At 35.8% G+C, this 19,268-nt stretch overlaps 1 protein-coding gene across 5 annotated transcripts in view; it reads right to left on the minus strand.

Moving 5' to 3' along the window:
• RABGAP1L (RAB GTPase activating protein 1 like) overlaps positions 1-19,268 on the minus strand; it is a 795,491-nt gene that overhangs the window by 657,492 nt on the left and 118,731 nt on the right. For all 5 annotated transcript variants that reach the window (XM_037986171.2, XM_073011765.1, XM_073011766.1 and 2 more), the window contains 2 exons: positions 17,217-17,319; positions 13,335-13,501 (listed from right to left, as the gene is read on the minus strand). In XM_037986171.2, coding sequence (XP_037842099.1) covers positions 13,335-13,501; positions 17,217-17,319 — 270 coding nt within the window. The remainder of the gene's footprint in view (positions 1-13,334; positions 13,502-17,216; positions 17,320-19,268) is intronic.

Raw genomic sequence — 19,268 nt, forward strand, 5'->3', positions numbered from 1 at the left:
AGTGCAATGGTGCAATCTCGGCTCACCGCAACCTCTGCCCACCAAGTTCGAGGGATTCTCCTGCCTCAGCCTCCCAAGTAGCTGGCATTACAGGCATGCGCCACCACAACCTGCTAATTTTGTATTTTTAGTAGAGACGGGGTTTCTCCAGGTTGGCCAGGCTGGTCTTGAACTCCTGACCTCAGGCAATCCACCGGCCTTGGCCTCCCAAAGTGCTAGGATTACAGGCATGAGCCACTATTCCCAGCCACCACTTGGCTTTTCAAATACTTCAGGGGGCCCTGAAGTGTCCAGCAAACGAGAGGTAAACAGGATTATTTGACATGTTTAGGTACATGAGATTGCCAAAATGATGTTCAATCTTCTTTAGGTTATATTTTTGTGAATAATGCTAATATAAGTTCAAAAATCACATGGATTTCTAAAATTCTAATGTCTAAGTATATGCTGTCAACCATAATTAATGTTATCATAAACCACAGAAATAACCACACTTCTTTGTTAATTGTGTTTGTAACTGTAACTACCCTTGATATTTTGCTATTCACAGACAATTGTTGTCTTATTTTAATCCTTTTCAAAAGATGGTTTATAATAAGCCATAGAACTTTAACAGTTGCTCTCAAACACAGACTTCTGATAACTTTGGAGACTGTAACATTTTAATAAAGGAAAATGTACAGGACTCACGAAGAGCTGAAATATTCATGAATATCAAGCAAAACAAGAGTTAACTAAATGCACTGAACTCATAAAGCTGAAGAAACCTTTTTGACTTTTGCTTGGAATACTGCTGATCCATGCTTTGTTTTTCAGAGTCAAGGAAACTTATTTTGAACTATTTATGGCCTTTAATAATTGAGTGAGGTATATTCCTATGATCAAGATTTGGAGCATGTTTGTTTCTCTCTGCCTGGTTCCGCCAGAATTTGGAAACCATCTGTGAGTCTTCTTATGGCAATATAGTTGTTTCCATCAGTGCGGTAAGAATTCATTTTTCTTTTGCAACATAACACAATTGGAGAAAGTGGTTACTTTACTGAGGCTGAGTCAATCTCAACTTGCAGAGCCCATAAAAGCCCAGTGGGAAACTGGCCTCCTACCCTTGTCTACACAGTCCCTGTACAGAGTTCATGACCTGTGGTCAGTAAAGAATGTCACTTTCTAATAGGTACAGAAGCTCCAAGTTTATCTTGGGACCCTAAGAGGAGAGAATCACCCAACTCACAGGTGTTTGAGGATACAAACCCATGATTGGGCTCAGCTTTAAAAGGTCTTATCTGAAATTCCTTATGGAACAAACTTCCATCAAAGTCAATCCAAAAGGCCTATATAGAAATAATTATTCTTGATATACTTTATGCAAATAATCAGGTCAAGTATAAAAGTAAAGTCTATTTTGCAAACCACTCAGTCCTATGATGATTGGTTTTTTAACAACATGAGGACTAGACAGAAAGAAATCATGTTTCAAAACTTATATTTGCCATTAAATTCTAAACTCACTAGTTGTTTTTAAGTTTTTGCCTACATTTTAGACTAACCTTGCTTGTTCCCATGAACCAACCAGCAATTTCCGGCTGCAGCTCAGAAACAACAAAAGGTATGGGTAATGTAAAAGTCTGGATCAGGTCGGGCGCGGTGGCTCCCGCCTGTAATCCCAGCACTTTGGGAGGCTGAGGCGGGAGGATCACGAGGTCAGGAAATCAAGACCACCCTGGCTAACACGGTGAAACTGCGTCTCTACTAAAAATACAAAAAATTAGCCAGGCGTGGTGGCGGGCGCCTGTAGTCCCAGCTACTCAGGAGGCTGAGGTTGGGAACCCAGGAGGCAGAGCTTGCAGTAAGCCAAGACGGCACCACTGCACTCCAGCCTGGGCCACAGAGCCAGACTCTGTCTCAAAAAAAAAAAAAAAAAAAAAAAAAAAAGTCTGGATCAATATTCTAGTTCAACAAAGTAATAAAAACCATTTTTAAAATCCAGCTAGGCACAGTGGCTTATGCCTATAATCCTACCACTTTGGGAGGCCAAGGTGAGAAGATCTCTTGAGACTAGGAATTCAAGACAAGCCTAAGCAAAATACCAAGACCCTGTCCCTACAAAAATAATTTTTAAAAAAGTAGGTGGCTGTGGTAGCTCATGCCTGTTGTCCTAGCTATTTGGGAGGCTAAGGTGGGATCATCACTTGGGCCCTGGAGTTTGAAGTTACAGTGAATTATTATTGTGCCACTGCATTCCAGGCTGGGTGACAGAGTGAGACCCTGCACCCTCTTAAAAAAATCATAAAGCTGAAGAACACAATCACTGAATTAAAAAAATTTTTAACAGCATGCTTCAATAGCAGACTTGGCCAAGCAGAAGAATAAAAAAATCAGTGAACTCAAAGATGAGTCATTTAAAAGTAGCCAGTTAGAGAAGCAAAAACAAACAAACAAAAAAAGAGTGAAGGAAGTCTATAGGATATCTGGAACACCATCAAGCAAAACAACATAAGCATTCCAGAAATATCCAAAGGAAAAGAGACAGATAAAGAGACTGAAAAATCTATATAAAGAAATAATGGCTGACAAGATCCCAAATTTAGGAATAGAAGAGGACAGCCAAATTTATGAGACCCAAAGATTTCCAAACAAGTTGAAAAGTCTACACCAGGACATAGTATAATTAAATTGTCAAAAGTCAAAGACAGAGAATTATGAAAATGGCAGGAGAAAAGCACCTTGTCACATACAAAAGAGCCCTTGTAAGACTATAAGTGGATTCCTCAGCAGATACCTTGCAGGGCAGGAAAGACTGGAATAATACAGTCAATATGTTGGGGGGAAAAAAAAAAAAAAACCCTCAACCAAGAATACTACACCTGGCAAAGCTGTACAGCAGAAATGAAAGAGAGAGACTTTCCCCAACAAACAAAAACTAAAGGAGTTCATCATCACTAAGATCTGCCTTATAAGAAATGCCAAAGATCTTCAAGCTGAAACGAAAGGATACTAATTAACAATGTAAAAACATATGAATGTATAAAACTCACTGGTAAAAACAAATAGATAGTCAAAATCAGAATTCTCTAATATTCTTGTGGTGGTATGTATATCACTATCACCTTTAGTATAAAAGTTAAAAACAAACATATTAAAAATGATTATAGTTAAAATAATTTTAATGGGCACACAATATCAAAAGCTGTAACATCAATAACCTAAAACATGAGAGATGGGGGAGCAAAAGTGTAGAATTTTTGTATGCAACCACAGTTGAGTTGTTACTGGCTTAAAATAAGATGTAATAATTATATTTTATGTAAGCCTCATGGTAATTACAAAGCAAAATCCTGTAGTAGATATACAAAAGATTAATAGAAAGAAATAAAAGCCTACCATCACAAAAAGTCACCAAATTATAAAGAAAGACAGCAAAAGAGAAAGAAAGGAACAAAGGAACTACAAACCATTTAAAAAATCAACAAAATGACAATAAGTCCTTACCTACCAATAATTAAAGGTAAAAGGATTATTCGATCAAAAGATATAGAGTAGGCTGGGTGCTATGGCTCACACCCGTAATCCCAGCACTTTGAGAGGCTGAGGCAGGCAGATTACTTGAGGTCAGGAGTTCAAGACCAGTCTGGCCAATACAGTGAAACCCTGTCTATAATGAAAATGCAAAAATTAGCTAGGTGTGGTGGTGTGCACCTGTAATCCCAGCTACTCATGGGGCTAAGGTAGGAGAATCACTTGAACCAAGGAGATGGAGACTGCAGTGAGCCAAGGTCACGTCACCAGTGCATTCCAACCTGGGCAACAGAGTAAGACTCCTTCTCAAAACAAAAACAGAAAGATATAGAGTGACTGAATGGATACAAAATTAAGATCCACGAATATGCTACCCACAAGAGACTCACTTTAGCTTTGGGAACACACAGGCTGAAAATGAAGAGATGGAAAAACATATTCCGTGCAATTGGTAACCAATAGAGAACAGGGTGGCTGTATTTATATCAGACAAACTAGACTTTAAGTCAAAAATTGTCAGAAAAGACAAAGAAGATCATTATATAATGAAAGAGGGGTCAGTTCATTAAGAAGATTTAACTATTGTAAACAGTAATACATCTAACATCAAGGCACCTCATTATAAAGCAAGTATTAAGAGAACTGTAAGGAGAAATAAATGACAATATAATAATAGAGGGGACTTTATTATGCCACTCTTAACAGTAGATAGATCATGCAGGCAGAAAATCATAAGGAATCAACAGATTTGAACAACACTATAGAAAAGACAGACCTAACAGACATATAAAGAACATCCTATCCAACAGCAGCAAAATACACATTCTTGTCACACACACACGTATTTAGAATAAATATGTCAAGACACACAAAAAAAAGTCTTAAATTGAAGAAAATTAAAATCATAGCATGTATCTTTTCTGATCACAAACGTATAAAACTAGAAATGAAAACAGAGGGAAAAATGGAAAATTCAGATATACAGAAACTAAAGAACACACTCCTAAGCAATCAATGGGTCAAAAGAAAATTTAAAATATATCTAAGAAAAAACAAAATGGAAATACAACATATCAAAACTTATGGGATAAAGCAAAAGAAGTTCTAAGTGGGAAAGTTTATATTGATAAATGTCTACATTATGGGGAAAAAAAAAAGACCTCAAACAACTTAACTTTACATCTCAGCAAACTAGGGAAAAAAACTGGACCCAAATTAGCATACGGAAAAAATAGTAAAGACTAGAGTAGAAATAAATGAAATAGAGAATAGTAAAACAACAGAAAAATGGACAAAACTAAAAGCTGGTTTTTTGGAAAGATAAACAAAACTTGACAAAACTTTAGCTAGAACAACCCAGAAAAAAAGAGAGAGGACTCAAATAAATAAAATTACAAACGAAAGAAGAGGCATTATAACTGATACCACAGAAATACAACAGATCATAAGAGACTATTATGAACAACTATATGCCAACAAAATGGATAACCTAGAATAATAAATAAATTCCTGGAAACATATGACCTACCAAGATGAAATAATGAAGAAACAGAAAATCTGAACAGACCAATAAAGAATAAGAAGACTGAATCAGCAATAAAAAACCTGATGGTTTTACTACTGAATTTCACCAAACATTTAATGCCAATCCTTCACAAACTCCTTCAAAAAAAAACTGAGGAGGAGGAAATACTTGGAAACTCATTTCATGGGGCCAGCATTACCCTGATACCAAAGCCAGACAAAGACATCACAAGAAAACTACAAGCCAATAATCCAAATGAACACAGGTGCAAAAGTTCTCAGCAAAACACTAGCAAGCTGAAATCAACAGCACAGTAAAAAGATCATACAACATGATCAAATGGTATTCATCCCTGGGATGCAAGATGATTCAGCATACACAAATCAATAAATGTGATAAGCCACATTAATAAACCATAAAAATCATATGACCTTCTCAATAGATTCAGAAAAAAGATAAAATTCAACATCCTTTCATGATAAAAATGCCCAATAAATTGGGTATAGAAGGAATGCACCCCCAAAAATAAGAAAGGCCATATATGACAAACCCACAGAGTGCCCACTCTCACCACTTCTATTCAACATAGTACTGAAAGTCCTAGCAGGAGCAACTGGGAAAGATAAGGCATCCAAATTGGAAATGAAAAAGTTAAATTGTTTGTTGATGACATGATCCTATTACATAGAAAATTCTGATGTCTCCACCAAAAAAAAACTGTTAGAACAAACAAATTTAGTAAAGTTACAGGGTACAAACTAAACATTCAACATTTGCTTGTATTTCTATATGAAATCAACAAATTATCTGAAAAATAAATGTAAAAAAAATCCCATTTACAGTGGCATACCAACAAAAAATCCCTTAGACATAAATTTAACCAAGGCAGTGAAAGATCCATACACTGAAAACTATAAGACATCGGCCGGGCACGGTATCTCACGCCTATAATCTTAGCACTTTGGAAGGCCAAGGCAGGCAGATCACCTGAGGTCAGGAGTTCAAGACAAGTCTGGCCAACATAAAAAACCTGTCTCTACTGAAAGTACAAAATTAGCCAGGTGTGGTGGCAGGCACCTGTAATCCCAGCTACTCAGGAGGCTAAAGCAGGAGAATAGCTTGAACCTGGGAGGTGAAGGTTGCAGTGAGCCGAGATCACAGCACTCTACTCCAGCCTGGGCGAAAAGAGCAAGACTCCGTCACAAAACAAAACAAAACAACAAAAAACAAAACTGTAAAACACTGATGAAAGAAACTGAAAATGACACAAATAGATGGAAAGATATCTCATGTTCATGGATTGAAAAAATATTGTTGAAATGTCCATACTATCCAAAGAAATCTATAGATTCAATGTGATCCCTATCAAAATCCCAATGGCATTTTTCACAATCCTAAAGTTCATATAGAACCCAAATATCCATAGCAATCTTGGAAAATAAAACAAAACACAGCTGGAGGCATCACACTTCCTTATTTCTATATATTACAAAGCTATAATAATCAAAACAATAGTGTATTGGCATAAAAACACACAGACCAATGAGACAAAACTGAGAGCCCAGAAGTAAGCCCACACATATGTAGTTCTGTAATAAATGATTCTGGGAAAACTAGATATTCATCTGCAAAAGAATTAAAATTGGACTCCAATCTTTTATCTTTCACAAATATTAACTCAAAATAGACAAAAAGACTTAAATTTAAGACCTGATACCATAAAATTCCTAGGAGAAAATACAGGGGAAAAATTCCTTTACACTAGTCTTGGTAATTATTTTTTGAATATGACCCCAAAAGCATAGGCCAAAAAAAGCATAAACAAGCACAACTACAGGAAACTAAAAGGCTTCTGCATAGCAAAGGAAATATTCAACAAGATGAAAAGGCAACCTATGGAAGGGGGAAAATATGTGCAAACATATATCTGATAAGGGGTGTGTGTGTGTGTGTGTGTGTGTCTGTGTGTGTGTGTGTCTGTGTGTGTATCACACAGTTCAATGGCAAAAAAAAAAAAAAAGAAACAAACCAAATACTCTAATTAGAAAATGGACAAAAAACTGGAATAGAGAGTTTTCCAAGGAAGACATACAAATGGCCAACAGATACATGATATGGTGCTCAATATCACTAATCTTCAAAGAAATAAATGCAAGTCAAAACCACAATGAGATATTACCTCACACCCATTAGAATGGTTATCATTAAAAAGACAAGAAATATGGCCAGGCACAGTGGCTCATGCCTATAATCTCAACACTTTGGGAGGCCAAGGTAGGAGGATCAGCTGAGCCCAGAAGTTTGAAACCGGCCTGGGCAACATAACGAGACCCCATCACAGAAAAAAAAAAAAAAAAGACAAGAAATAACAAATGTTGGTGAGAACAGAACCCTTGTACACTGATGGTAGGAATGTAAACTGGTACAGCCAGTATGAAAAACAGTACAAAGATTCCTCAAAAAATATAAAATAGAGCTACCACATAATCTAGCTATCACACTGCTGGGTATATATCTGAAGGAAACAAAGTCAGTATCTTGAGATATCTGCACTCCATGTTCATTGCAACATTATTCACTAGACATGGAAATGTGTCTGTTAATGAATGAATGAATGAATATATATACACATACATGAACATAATGGAATATGACTCAGCCATAAAGAAGAAGAAAATTCTATCATTTGCAGTAACATGGGTAAAGGTGGAAAGCATCATGCTAAGTAAAAAAAAAGCTAGACTAGGAAGACAAATACTGTATGATCTCATTTTTAACTAGTCTAAAAAAGTTAAACTCATAGAAAGAGAGTAGAATGGTGGTTGCCAGGAGACGGGGTTTGGGGGAAAAAGTGAGATGCTGATCAAAGGGTAAAAACTTTCAGTTATAAGATGAATACAGTCCATGGTGACTATAGTTAACAATATTGTATTGTGTACTTGAAATCTGCTAACACAGTAGTAGATCTTAAGTGTTCTCCACACACACACACACAAAAAGGTAACTTACGTGAGGTGACAGATGTGTTAACTAACTTGATTTTGGTAATCATTTCACTATATATATGTATCAAATCATTGCATTGTACACCTTAAGTCTATTCCATTTTGTCAATTATACCCTGAGATGAAAAATTCATGAACTAGGTAGAGATAAATTAAAGTATGTGTAAAACCTTTATACTAAAAGTGATATAACTGCTGAGATAAAGAAGAGCTAAATAAAAGAAGTGATATTCCATGACAGAGGCCATGTTTATTGAAGACTCACTCTTTTTAAGACAGCAACTCTTAGAGGACAGGTGCAGTTGCTCACTCCTGTAATCCCAACACTTTGGGAGACCGAGGAGAGAGGAACACTTGAAGTCAGAAATTCGAGACCAGCTTGGCCAACATGGCAAAACCCCGTCTTTACTAGAAACACAAAAATTAGCCAGGCATGGTGGTGAGTATCTGTAAGCCCAGCTACTTGGGAGGCTGAGGCAGAAGAATCACTGGAACCTGGGAGGCAGAGGTTGCAGTTAGCTGGGATGGTGCCCTGCACTCCAGCCTGGGCGACAGGTTGAGACTTCATGTCAAAAAAAAAAAGCAACTCTTCCCAAAATCATATACATATTCCAAGAATTCTCAGTCAAAATCTGGGAATGCATTTTTCTTTTTTTTATTATTATTTTTTAGAGATGGGGTGTCACTCTGTGGCCCAGGCTGGAGTGCAAGCGGCATGATCACGGTTGACTGAAGCCTCAGACTTCTGGGCTCAAGCAATCCTCCCACCTCAGCCTCCTGAGTAGCTAGGATACAGGTGTGCACCACCACACTTGGATAATTTTATTTTACTTTTTTTTTACAAAGTGAGTCTTGCTATGTTGCCGACGCTGGTCTCAAACTCCTGGCCTCAAGTGATCCTCCTGCCTCAACTTCCCAAAGTGCTAGGATTACCAGTGTGAGCCACTGCATCCAGCCTGGGCATGCATTTTTTACAAACTGACAAACTCATCCTAAAATTCAGATGGAAATGCAAAGAACCTGCAACAAATAAAACAACTTTAAGAATGAGAAAGGTTGGGAAGCTTACAATACAGACTTTATTACATAATATAAAGTTGTAATGATCAAGACTGTGTGGTACTCACATAGAAATCAATGGAAGAGAAATAGTGTCCCAGAAACAGACTTATACCTCTACAGTCAATTAATTTTAGACAAACTAATTCTATAAATAAAAGAGTCTTTCCAACAAATGATGCTGGAACAACTGTATACCCATATGAGAGCGATGTGGATGACCTCAAGCCTTCATGCCATACATAAAAATTAACAGAAAATGGATAAAAGGCCTGAAACTATAAAGTCTCTACAGGAAAACATAAAGAACATCTTCACAACCTTGGGGTAGGTAAAAGTTCCTTACATAGGACACAAAAAAAGCAAAAATAATAAAATATTAATATGACTTCATCAAAATGTAAAATTTCAGTTCTTCAAAAGACATTCAGTTTAAAATAAAAAGGCAAGCCACTGTCAGGAAGAAACTATTTGAAATATGTGTATCTGACAAAAGAAAATGTATTCAGAAAACATAAAGAACTCCTGCAACTCAGTAAGACAAACAAAAAGTGGACAAAAATTTTAGATAGACATTTTATAAAGAAGAAATATGAATGATTAATAAGCACAAGAAAAAAATGCTCAAAATCATTACTCAATGTGAAATACAAATTGACACTGCAATGAGATACAGCTACACACCCCTAAGAATAGCTACAATTTAAAAGACTGACAATACTAAATACAATTTAAAAGGCTGGCAAAGATGAGGAGAAATTGGGACACACATATACTGCTGGAGGGAAAATAAAGTGGTCAAGCACTGTGGAAAACAGTTTGGCAGTTTCTACTTACCATACCACACAGCAATTCCATTTCCTGTTATCAGCCCAAAAGAAATGAAAATCTATGTACACAGAAAGACATAGGAGCTTTAACCACACTAACCAAAAACAGGAACAACTCAAATTTCCAACAGATCTAATAAATTATGGTACATCCATACAAAGGAATAACATTCAGCAATAAAAAGATTAACAAATGACATACAACATGGATGGATCTCAAAAGCATTGTTACACGAAGAAAGCTTTTACATAAAAGAAGCGTATGATTCCAGTTACTATATATCTAATCTACAATGACAGAAAGCACATCAGTGGTTGCCTGAGGCTGAGGGTGGGAAAGATTAGCTGCAAGGACACGATGGAACTTTTAAGAGTGAGGGATCTTAATTTTGGTGGTGGTTATTCATGTGTATAAATTTGTCAAAGCTCATCAAAATGTACTATTAAATGGGTGCCTTTTACTGTATGCTAACTATCTCAATAAAGTTGATTTTGAAAAGAACTCTGAAAGTAGACTCCAAAGTTTCACATGCTCAGGGGCCTACTTGCCTTTCATCATCAACTACTGTGCTTCCCAGTCTTTCCGGTTGTCTGGGCATTTATGCTTGGTGTTTCCCATTTACACCTAATTAATGTCTACTCTGTTAGACCTGGAGTCAAGGTGAGAGGTGAGGCCGGCTGGGCTTCTGGGTCCAGTGGGAAGTTGGAGAACTTTTCTGTCTAGCTAAAGGAGTGTAAATGCACCAATCAGCAATCTGTGTCTAGCTAAAGGTTTGTGAACGCACCAATCAGCACTCTGTAAAAACGCATCAATCAGCGCTCTGTCTAGCTAAAGGTTTGTAAACACACCAATCAGCACTCTGTAAAAACATACCAATCAGTGCTCTGTGTCTAGCTAAAGGCTTGTAAATGCACCAATCAGCACTCTGTAAAAACAGACCAATCAGCACTCCATAAAATGGACCAATCAGCAGGATGTGGGCAGGGACAAATAAGAGAATAAAAGCTGGCCACTCGAGCCAGGAGCGGCGACCGGCTCAGGTACCCTTCCATGCAGGAGCTTTGTTCTTTTGTTCTTTGCAGTAGGGAAGTCTTGCTGCTGCTCACTTTTTGGGTTCACACTACCTTTATGAGCTGTAACATTCACTGTGAAGGTCTGCAGCTTCACTCCTAAAGCCAGAGAGACCACAAACCCACAAGGCGGTACAAACAACTCCAGATGCGCCACCTTTAAGAGCTGTAACACTCACTGCAAAGCTCCGTGGCTTCACTCCTGAAGTAAGTGATACCACGAACCCACTGGAAGGAACAAACTCCGGACACATCTGAATATCTGAAGGAACAAACTCCGGACACACCATCTTTAAGAACTGTAACACTCACCGCAAGGGTCCGCAGCTTCATTCTTGAAGTCAGCGAGACCAAGAACTCACCAGAAGGAACAAATTGCGGGCACAAAAGGACTCTCTCTAGTTTACTTTCCCAGCTTCTAGTTTCTGTCCTCTTGTTAAGTGCTCTCCTTGCTCCCAGTAAATGGACAATGAATGAAATGAAATGCCATTTGGCCCTGAGAGGACACTAAACAGGAACAAAGCAGACTTTCATACATCCCCACTGCCCACACATAAAGTCCTGCTATATTTAAGAGAAGAAAGCTGCCAAGAAAAAACAGTTTGGGAACAGGGCATCTCATCTACTTTGGTGTTGCCCCGAGTCTGGTCTAATCCTGTCTGGGTGCAGGACAAGTTCTGGTTTCATTCAGTAAGTCCAACACTCTCAGAATGAAAGAAAAAGTTCTAGGTGTCTAAATCACTTAGAACTGAAATCAATGCATTCTCTCTCTTTCTTTAAAGTAGTAATGGCCTAGACCCAGATTTTCAAAGGTTACTTTGAATTGCATTAGGTAATCACCTAATTCATTCTTTCTACTAAGGTTGTATAGTGTAGACCAACAACTCCAGATTACCATCAACCACCCCAAACCAACCCACTCTTTGGAGTTGTAGAAAGATGCTAGTATGGCCTTACAGCAGCATACTCTGGTTTAAGGTAAGGAGTTGTAGTCTCAGGTCTTGCAATAATTACATGAATTTTAACAATTACTTTAACTTCTCTCTCTCTCTCTCTGGAGACAGACAGACAGTCAAAAGTACTAGAACTGGGAAAAACCTAACTTTTTCTCAGATCTCTAGGAAGTATAATTTACATTATAATGTATAATTTATCATCATTAGAAGAATGACAACTTTCTATACAGTTCCAGCTCCTTTATTCACGATTATGCAACTATGAATAATTCTTTGGCTCAAAATGAAGAATTATTGGATAGTCATAACAACTAAGCTATTTTTTTGCAAAAGGAAGGACAGAAGGATGGGGAGGAAGGAAGACAGAGAAAAAAAATCTCATAATAAAATATTAAGATGCTTAGGAGACTGAAGTTTGAATATTGCTCATATTACAATATGCTATAAAAGCAGTTCACACAGTAACAAAAACTGAGTCAAATAACAGCCATAATAATTTTATGAAAGATTTTTTTAAAACCACAAGAATTTCCAAGTACATAGTATACGAAGCCAAAATGATCCATGGCAAGTTTTTAAAATACGAAAATGGGTAAGAGGCTTCTATATTTGTTCCCTGTGCTGGTGCCTGCTTTTATCACACAGCAGTTCACATATTATAGTATATGAAGCAGCAAGCATTTTAAAACTTGGGAGAATGGAAGTTACTAACAAAAACAGCATATAAAAGATGTTCATTATTGTAACAGAGTATTTTTATCCTGATTTTTTAAAAACTCACAATAAGCATTCAAGCTATTTTTCATTATTATCTGCTTCCTTCGCTATAATACAAAAATTACATATTTTATCTACTAACACTGCCTAATTTAAGATTGTCATAGAAACCATAATTTTGTTCATTTAATATTAAAATAATTTTATAACCTCACTCTGAGTCAAACAAGATGTTCAGATAATATTGTCTATCTAATATTACAGGTAGAAATAACTATAGAAATTAGGTATTTCTTGGAAACATTTTCATTAAAATTTTATAAGCATATGATATTTCTGTGCACTGCCTTTCTGGCATTAAGTAATTGTTTATAAAGGGTAGATAAGTTGTTTTATATACAGAGTCAATATTTCTGTTAAGAAGGTTCATACATTACAGGTTTCTAGGGGAAAGTATATAATTATTAAACTAGCTGGGGTTTTTTGGCTAGTATTACCTAGATGTGAATTTTTCAAACACTCTGTTGGTTGACTTCAAATATCATTTGATTTATTTGAGGAATTGTATTGTTTTGCAACTTCAGGAATTATCTTGGCATTAAAAAAGTGTGGAAAGAAAAACGTATGTTACTATATGAAAGGAAAAAAAAGGTCCTACCTGTTTCAATCTCATGAAGAAAGTCTCTGTGAAAGTCTTTCTGCTGAAATACCAAAATCGCTCATTTGCAGGGTACACACGGACTACTGTCTCCAGGAGAAAGCGAACAGGCTCCACCACCTCTGTGACTACCATATCCACTGCCACAGTCATGTATACTCGCTTATCTGTAGTAGAAAGTTTCTGGGTTTTATGCTAGCTCTAGTATTCCTTGACTATTTTAAACAAAGTTTCCTCACTTTTGAAAGAATTAATGTTCTTTACAATTGTAATACCGTCTACGTTTATTTTTAAACGTTCTATTAACATTTTGATTAAATAAGTATGCAAGTATTCCAAGCATGTTTCTTAGGAACTAATAATCCTAAGTGTCTATTAATAAATTACCTGACAATTTTTCTTTTTTCATTCCCCAAATTAGGTCTTTAATATAAAAATAAATAGAATACAATAATAAAGCATATCTTTTACTCTAAAACTATCTGATTTCCCAGAGAACCTCTAGAAAATCACAGAGATTTATCCCTTCATCTTATAAAAAAAGATAATAGAAATTACTAGGTTTGTTTAATGAGTTGCACTGGAAGGACAGTCTAATCGAGAGAGACACTCAGCCTTCTCTATGTTAAACTTGTATACATAAAATGTGATTGAAAGCTGGGCGCAATGGTTTACAACTGTAAAAAACTTTGGGAAGCCAAAGCAGGCAGATTACTTGAGTCCAGGAGTTCAAGACCAGCCTGGGCAACATGGTGAAACCCCATCTCTACTAAAAATACAAAAAATTAGCTGGGCATGTTTGTGCGCACCTGTAGTCCCAGCTACTCAGGAAGCTGACGTGGGATAATCGCCTAAGCTCAGGAGGTTGAGGCTATAGTGAGCCGTGACTGCACCACTGCACTCCAGTCTGGGCAACCAGAGTGAGACTCTGTCTCAAAAAACACATGTCACTGATATAAATACTTCCATGCTGTATGCTTCAAGAAAAGTCTCCAGAGATTTTTCAGTACCCTCATTGTTGTAATACATATTAACCCTCAGGAAAATCATTAATCAAAGTTCCAAAGAAATAGTCCTGTGTAGTTTTCATATATATATATACACACACACATACACACACATATGAATATATATGTGTGTGTGTATAAATATATATACACATATATCAGAGTCCTGACAAGTGCTTTTAGACAACAACGATATGTGTTATCAGCCAAAATTCTAGTTATGATTTGAAATGTTTACTAGGCCACAGCCTTCCTTTAATTTGAATCTAGAATCATCTAGGCCAGTGTCTGTAGGTTTTCTTCAGTTTCACTATGAGGAGTTGAAACATGAATTTCATTTTACTTTATTTTATTTACTCTGCTTGATATTCATTGAGGTTTTTGTTGTTTGTTTTGAGAGGAGTCTCACTCTGTCACCCAGGCTGGAGTACAATGGAGCGATCTTGGCTCACTGCAACCTCTGCCTCCAGGGCTCAGGCAATTCTCCTGCCTCAGCCTCTCAAGTAGCTGGGATTACAGGCACCCGCCACAAGGCCCAGCTAATTTTCAAAATATTTTTGGTACAGACGGGGTTTCACCATGTTGGCCAGGCTGGTCTCAAACTCCTGACCTCAGGTGATCCACCCCCCTCAGCCTCCCAAAGTGCTGAGATTACAAGCGTGAGCCGCCACGCCTGGCCTCATTGAGGTTTTTGAATCTATGGCCTGGTCGTTCCATACTATTTTGTAATTTCCTCATTCCTTTTTAAATATTTTTTAAAATTTATTTTCGCTACAATTTTTAGTTCTCTGTTAAAGGAAAGTCCAAATAACCAAGGCCACCATTAGAGGAAACCCTCAATAGTGTTTTTAAATATTATATAACATTCAGATTCATCAGTTACTTCTCTATTTATATTAAATTCAATAACAATTTTATTACATTCTTACTAATTACAGTCTTACTAAATACACCTGCCAATTCAAGAGAAACTAAAATTTGTTAGACATTGTACTTGACCTGAAGGAACTTAGAGAAAAGAGTAAGAATAACACAAGACAGAATATAACACTCAACTGAATCTTAGTGCAGTGGAAAGATCCAAGACTTTTCATCTCTCAGGGCCTAAACGTCTTCCATAAATATCAAACTTTATTTGATCACAAATTTTCTGAGTAATGTGTAATTTCAAGGACATCATTTAGAAATTTTAAAAATCAGGGCAACATTTTTGTGTGCCATATGAGATCATTTTAAATTTAAAATGTATACTTTGGACCAGAATATTATTATAATATACTATCATATAGTTTATTTTAATAAATTATAAATAAATTTTCTTTTATTTGTGGACCAAATATATATTTTATTGCAAAATGAAACTAAACTAGGTGTTACATTAAAAACACGAAAACTATTTTTATAACTTGATATGCAAAATTCTTCTATTTTGTACTTCAAAACTGTCAACTGGCTTATTTTTATCATTTTCGTGGCTTCCTTCTGAACAGGTATAAGAAAGAAGGTTACAGGTATTTGCAAGCCTATCTCCAGAAATAACAAATTGTGGATCTAAAAATTATTTACTGCTAATAAATGAAAAGTTAAATTTTATATAATCTTTTTTTTCTTTTTAGCCCTCATTTTTAGACAGCTTAATATATGATTAAATGCATGTGATTTATATAAATGGTGAATACTCTCTTTAAGGAAATGAAAGAATAATTATCATTTTAATGCCCTTCATAAACATATTATATTTTCATATCAGTATTCACGAATGCTTCCTGTCATTAAGCAAAAGTCTACTGTGGGTACAAACTAAATAATACAAAATTAATGATAAAACAAACTGATCCATTATATTGTAAATATGAATTAATGGTTTAACGACAGTAAAGCAGTTAGGGTAGAAATGTAACTTACCAGGTAAAACTTTAAATTTAGTTTAAAAGTAGATGATGAAGGGGCAAAAAACATAGGCAATTAACAGCTATCTGGATGAAGTAGGAACGAAAAAACACAATGGAAAAATGAAAAATGTGACTAACATTTATACATTCTGTTCAATACTAGACATGATAAATAATATGAAAATGTAAAAAACTAAGAAGAAACTATTTGCTACAACTGAAATATTTCATATATATTCTAGCATCCCAAAGGCCAAAAGACTGGAGCCAATAATTAATAAATGGAAAACTATAAGTAAACTATAATGCAAAAATAGTTAAAATAATAATTTTTAAATATTCAAAATTCCAAAATATTTCCTTTTCATCATTTTCTTTAATATTTCTCTATCACTAGTCTCCACAAATGAAACAACTCTATAGTGGTATATGAAAACCAAAGCCCAAATGCTTTCTCTATAATCTAATAAAATTAATTTAGGCCAGGTGCAGTGGCTCACATCTATAATCCCAGTGCTTTGGGAGGCAAGAAGATCAGTTGAGGCCAAAGGTTCAAGACAAGCCTGGGCAACAAAGCATGACAAAAATAAAATTTTAAAATTAGCCATGCATGGCAGCACACACCTGTAGTTCTATTTAATAGCTACTAAGGAGGCTGAGGTGGGAGGATTGCTTGAGCATGAGAGTTTGAGGTTACAGTGAGCTATAATGCCCCTATACTCTACCCTGGGCAACAGAGTGAGATCCTGTCTCTTAAAATAATAACAATAATAATCATTCACATATCTTTTGGGGAGGATTTTTTTAAATAGTGGAGATTTCCCCCATAGAAGCATAAAGAACAAAAATGAACCTCAAATTCTCAATAGAAAGAATATGTTCACTTTAAGTGAGTTCCACATTTTTAAAAAAACATGACAAAACAACATTGATCATAATATAAAATGTAAAGCAAACAAAAGGGATCTTTTAAGAAAAGTCACCTTTTGGGGTTTCCTCATTAAGTGCCAGAAATATTGGTGCATTGGGGTTCCACATGCCAGTGATGACATAAGCTCTCCCATCATAGCTCTTTCCCATGGATTCCTATAAAAATTCAAACAGTAATTACTGATAAAAGATATCAAAAAAATCACTACTTTAAATTATATCTTACTTTAAGCAATACAATGTATTAAAATTTGGATTTGCAGTCAAGCAGGAGCTTTATATCCACTGTAAATTCTTTTCATCCTACAAAAGCATTTATTTAAATATTAAATTCTTCTACAGCTTTCTTCAAGCATGGTTTCTACTTAAAGACTTGTATCCTTGGGTAAAAGGAGGCATACACTTACATGCTGAATCACAAAAACATAATATTGTTACAAAGTTATATTTAACTTGATCTTGATGCCAACTGTCCAAATCTCATATACACATAGGATGTATATGGTTTCTATTAAAACAATAATATAGAATTAGCTGAAGACAGTTAAACTGAACTAGTAGCTAATCACAGTAGGGAAAGTTATTTTTCTTCTAATATTCTAATTTTTAATGAATTCTTAAAATATTAATTTTGTTTATAGCCATTAATACCTTTCAAATTAACACTTTTCTATTTTCTGTATGTCAGGTATTTGTATACTTTCTTACAATCATAAATTAGTATTAGGAGACTAATTTTGGTTTGTAAGCAACATCCAAGTGTATTAATTCTCTCCCTCTACTGTTACACTTACTCCCTCTTTCTTCCCTTCTCTCCTTCCTCTTCTCCTCCATTCTTTAAGACTTTACTAAGCCAGCTCTTGACTCTCACTAAAAAAGCCAGCAACGGCTACTTATAGCTTGTGGATATGTATGTGGAGAGAGGGGTAGAGGTTGTTCCATGAAAGAACAACATACAGCATACAAGTATTTCCATATGCAAATGAACAGTATCTACAATACTTCAATTTTTGTAGCAATTTCCTCATATTATGAATAGAGACTGTTAAAAGGGTCAGACTAAAACAAAAAGAAAAACTTTCCTTTTTTCATTATTACCCATTCACAGATGTTTCTCTGAACCCCCTATAAAATTGTGTCAGTCATGTGGTAATTACTATGTATATTTTTCTAGTGTATTAGTAATACTTCACTAATCAGATTGTGTAGCTTGAGTGCAGGGATTGTGCATTCCAGAGATGAAATACACTCAAGGTCATTTGTAAACAAAACCCACTCACCAACACACTCATATGTTTACAGTCTCTTTCTCCACCTCTACAGACACACACACACACACACACACACACACACACAGAGGCATGTACACAGGCCCCTATCCTCCATCTTTACTCCCTAATTAAGGCTCCATTTGGAACAGGACACACACACACACACACACACACACACACACACACACACAGAGGCATGTACACAGGCCCCCATCCTCCATCTCTACTCCCTAATTAAGGCTCCGTTTGGAACAGGAACGGGTTTCTGACCCAAAAAGAATTCAATCCATTTCAAGATCAGAACTTGTGCTGTGCTTGAGTGCTCAAAATCTCTTTCAATCAACAAATACCAAAGAAAGTGGGCAGTCACCAGTGGAAGCTAAAAGGTTTTCATTAGGAGTCAGGCTATGATAGGCCATATATAAGACAAAGTTATAACAATTTTGAAGTAGGGAAAAAATATATAAAGTACAACGTATTAGAAAACTGTTAAGTGGTAAGAGAAATGGAGAAAACAAACATTAAAAAAAACCCTTAAAAATTATAAATTATACAGACAAAAAAACAAAAGCAGATACTGGGAGGCAGTAAGTGGGGGAGGGAGCAAGTGGAAGAGAAAATAGCAGAAATCATCGTACATGTAAAACTGTTTCATGAAACTTTTACTTTTGCTTTTTTGCACATACACCATACACATTATGAGTATGCTAGATTACAACATAAAATGTATTTTTAACTGTGGGTACAGCTACTGGTCTAGTGTTAATATATGGTTAATTGTAAAGATCCACAAACTTTCTGAGGAATCTCTAGGACTTTAATTTAAAATTTTAA

This window comes from Chlorocebus sabaeus, chromosome 25, assembly GCF_047675955.1.
Source record: "Chlorocebus sabaeus isolate Y175 chromosome 25, mChlSab1.0.hap1, whole genome shotgun sequence".
In the NCBI taxonomy this organism is placed as follows: Eukaryota; Metazoa; Chordata; class Mammalia; order Primates; family Cercopithecidae; genus Chlorocebus; species Chlorocebus sabaeus.